The 3,652-nt window shown below is 36.5% G+C and overlaps 1 protein-coding gene across 1 annotated transcript; it reads left to right on the forward strand.

Moving 5' to 3' along the window:
• The first annotated feature begins 952 nt into the window (after nucleotides 1-952).
• On the forward strand, nucleotides 953-2,518 carry LOC137822385 (uncharacterized). Its single transcript, XM_068627272.1, has 3 exons — nucleotides 953-1,309; nucleotides 1,360-2,100; nucleotides 2,333-2,518. Exons 1-3 carry the CDS (start codon nucleotides 953-955, stop codon nucleotides 2,516-2,518), a joined length of 1,284 nt encoding a protein of 427 aa, XP_068483373.1.
• The last annotated feature ends 1,134 nt before the right edge of the window (nucleotides 2,519-3,652 follow it).

Genomic DNA, 3,652 nt, shown 5'->3' on the forward strand with positions numbered 1-3,652 from the left:
CAAAAGCTTTGACGATAGTGTCGGAAACAAACGCTTTGACGAAGGTGGCGGAAACAAACGCTAAGGTAGCGGAAACAAACACTTTGAGTAAGGTGGTTACAGGTTGGGACTCAATTTGAATATTGAGCGAAAGTTGTTGCACATCTGAATCTTGCTATTATATTCAAAAGCGACATAACAAATATCTTTAATTTTTTATTTAATAGGGAAGAATATCAGTTTAAAAAAAAAAAAAAAAGAGCAAGGTACCAATTCTGATGAAATGTTGTGTTTCTTTTATTTGGGCTGCATATATGTATATTGGGCCACTCATCAGCTTGAGGGCCCATTTCCGTTTCCTTTTGGCTTTTTCAAGTGTTTTATAACAACACCACCACAGAATCTGTTTTTTTTTACTTGACTGAATAATAACATAATTTTTCTATCTCTCTTTCGCTTGTTCTCTGCCTCTGTTCTTCTAAACCCTTCTCATCTTCTAGGGTTCATTTCCCTGTCACTCTGCCTCTGTTTTTTGCTTTCTCTCCTTCTGCTTTTGGTTGATTTCTTGTGTTGCAGAAAGGACCCTAGTAGAACCTCACCGCCGCATCGCCACTACAGGAAACGCCACTCTCTATGGCCTCTTCTATTATGGTATCAGAGCTCTTCATTTGAAGAGCTCTGTTGTGCACTCTGATCTCGTTTTCGTTATGGTTCTACTTTGTTGATTCTTTTTTATATATTCCTTTTATTTTCTTGGCTTTCGATCGTTCTTTTTGTTTCTTCTCCTTTTTCTGTTCTTTCGTCACATCGTGTTTGAAGTTTTGTTCTTCTTTGCTCCGCAGTCATGGCAAAAGCGACGAAAGAGATATCTGATAAAACCTATCTTTCTCTACATCTTAATGAGAATCCTGGAATCAGCTTGGTATCACCCGTTCTGGATTCGACAAACTATCATTCCTGAAGTAGGTCAATCATGACGGCCTTAAGTGCGAAAAATAAACTGGAGTTTGTTCTGGGCACGCATCCCTGCCCAGCTAAGAATCATTCTACTTATGTCGCGTGGAACCGCTGTAATAACATGGTGGTGTCGTGGCTGGTGCGTTTCGTCTCTGTCCTGATAAGGAAGAGCATTATTTGGATGGATTCAGTTGTTGATGTGTGGAACGATCTCAAAACTAGGTATTCCCAAGGTAATCTTTCTATAATTTCTGATCTGCAAATGGAAGCTGCTACCTTTGTCAGGGAGACCAATCTGTCACTGATTACTTTACTAAGCTCTGCATTATTTGGGATGAAATTGAGAATTTTAGACCTAACCCGATATGTGCTTGTAAGACAAATTGCTCTTGTTATTGTGTTGTTATGACTCTTCTGAATCAGAGGAAGCTTGAAGATCAGGCAACGCAGTTTCTCAAAGGGCTAAATGAGCAATATCACAACATCAAGTCTCACGTTCTATTGATGGAACCTATCCCTCCCATATCAAAGATTTTTTCTCTGGTGGTACAACAAGAACATCAGTTGGTTAGTAATACTTTGGTCACTAGTATCAACAATGTTGTTAGCAATATTAGTATTAACCGCAACCTTGGTTCTGCTAGTTCTGCTTCTGTTATTTGTAACTTTTGTGGTAAGATAGGGCATACTGAAAAAGTTTGTTTTCGAAAGAATGGCTTTCCCAATAAAGACAATAGAATGTACAAAAATAACAATAATAAGAAAATTTGCACTCATTGTGGCATAAGTGGCCATACTGTTGAGAGTTGCTACAAGAAACATGGTTATCCTCCTAGATATAAATTTTCTAATCGTGGAAAACCCAGTAAGATTAATAGTATTGTGTCTACTGATGATGTTTCTTCTGAAAATTGTCAAAAAGGACAGGAAGAGGGCAACATTACCCTCACTCCCTTGCAGTACCAGATCCTTTCAGACATATTCAAGCAAAATAAGAGTGCTGCTGATAACAAAAGCATGATCAATTCGACACAAGTGAATCAAATGGGATCTCTCTCCACCCATTCAGCTCACCAAGTGACGGATCAATCTAATTCTTCAACAGGTAATCTCCCTATCAAAACTAATTCTTTCTGGGTCTTGGACTCAGGAGCTACTGATCATGTATGTGTTTCTTTATCAAATTTTTAAATCTATTAAACCTATCCCTATAAATCTTCCAAATGGCCATCATGTTCTGGCTAAATACTCTGGCATTGTTGTCTTTAGTAAAAGGCTTTACCTAAGAAATGTCTTGTATGTAACTCACTTTGCCTTTAATTTGATATCTGTCTCAAAAATTACTTTTGACTTGGATTACAAATTAATTTTCTCTTCAAATAAATGTGAAATACAGGACAATGTTACCAACGAGAGGATTGGTACAGTTAAGACCACAGATGGCCTGTATATTCTTGATTCTGCTGTTGTTTGTAATTCTAGGCTCAAAAGTGTTGCTTCTTCTTACAGTACCACTGATAAAGACCATAATTTGTGGCACAATAGAATGGGTCATATTTCTGATCAAAATTACTTGTTTTGAGAACTTAATTTCCGTTTATTACTGCTAACAAAACCCATGTGTGTGATACTTGCCATAGGGCAAAGCAAAAGAGATTGTGCTTTCCTTTGAGTAGTTCTCGTACTAATCTTTGTTTTGAATTACTTCATATGGATATTTGGGGTCCATGATCTGTTTCTTCTATGTATGGTCATAAGTATTTTTTAACTATTGTTGATGACTTTTCACGTTTTACTTGGCTTATTCCCATGGTCACTAAATCTGAAACCAGAACTCACATTGAAAATTTCATTGCATATGTTAAAAATCAGTTTGAAAGCAATGTCAAAATAATTCGTACTGATAATGGACAAGAATTTGCCATGAAATCTTTTTTCTCCTCTAAAGGTATTATTCATCAAACTACTTGTGTTGAGACACCCGAACTAAACGGTGTGGCTGAGAGGAAACATCAGCATATACTAAATGTAACTCGTGCTCTTATTTTTCAAGCAAACTTGCCTCCTATATTTCGGAATTTTGCTATTTTACATGTTGTTCTTTCGATAAACTGCACTCCGACTCCTTTATTAGAGAATAAATCTCCTTATGAGAAACTGCATGCTAAATCGTATGATCTAACTGCTCTTCGCGTGTTTGAATGCCTTTGTTATTCTAGTACTATCACTTCTAACAGAAAAAAAGTTTGATGCACGTGTTGTTTCTGGAGTGTTCTTGGGTTTTCGGCCTCATACAAAAGGCTATGTCTTCTTAAATCTTAAAAATCACAAAATTGAGGTCTCAAGACATGTAATATTTCATGAACATCAATTTCCCTATAAATTGAATGTTGATAATAATGAAAGACCCAACAACTTATCCCTTCCAATTCCCCAAAATTATGTTTTTACTGATGATTTTATTCATGATGATTCTCTTGATAACACTGAGGAAAATCTGGTGACTGGTAATACTGATTTTATTGGAAATAATGACATTTATGATCAATCTGGTGATTCCTTTGAACCTGATGGCCTTGTTAATGAGGCACAATTCACTGCTGCTGAAGAACAACCTGATACCACTCTAAGAAGGTCAACTCGTCAGAGGAAAATGCCAATGTACCTACATGATTTTCATACTTCATCCATACATACAAACAATGTAAGTACAAAA

This window comes from Phaseolus vulgaris, chromosome 9 (genome assembly GCF_051622355.1).
Source record: "Phaseolus vulgaris cultivar YP4 chromosome 9, ASM5162235v1, whole genome shotgun sequence".
Taxonomy (NCBI): Eukaryota; Viridiplantae; Streptophyta; class Magnoliopsida; order Fabales; family Fabaceae; genus Phaseolus; species Phaseolus vulgaris.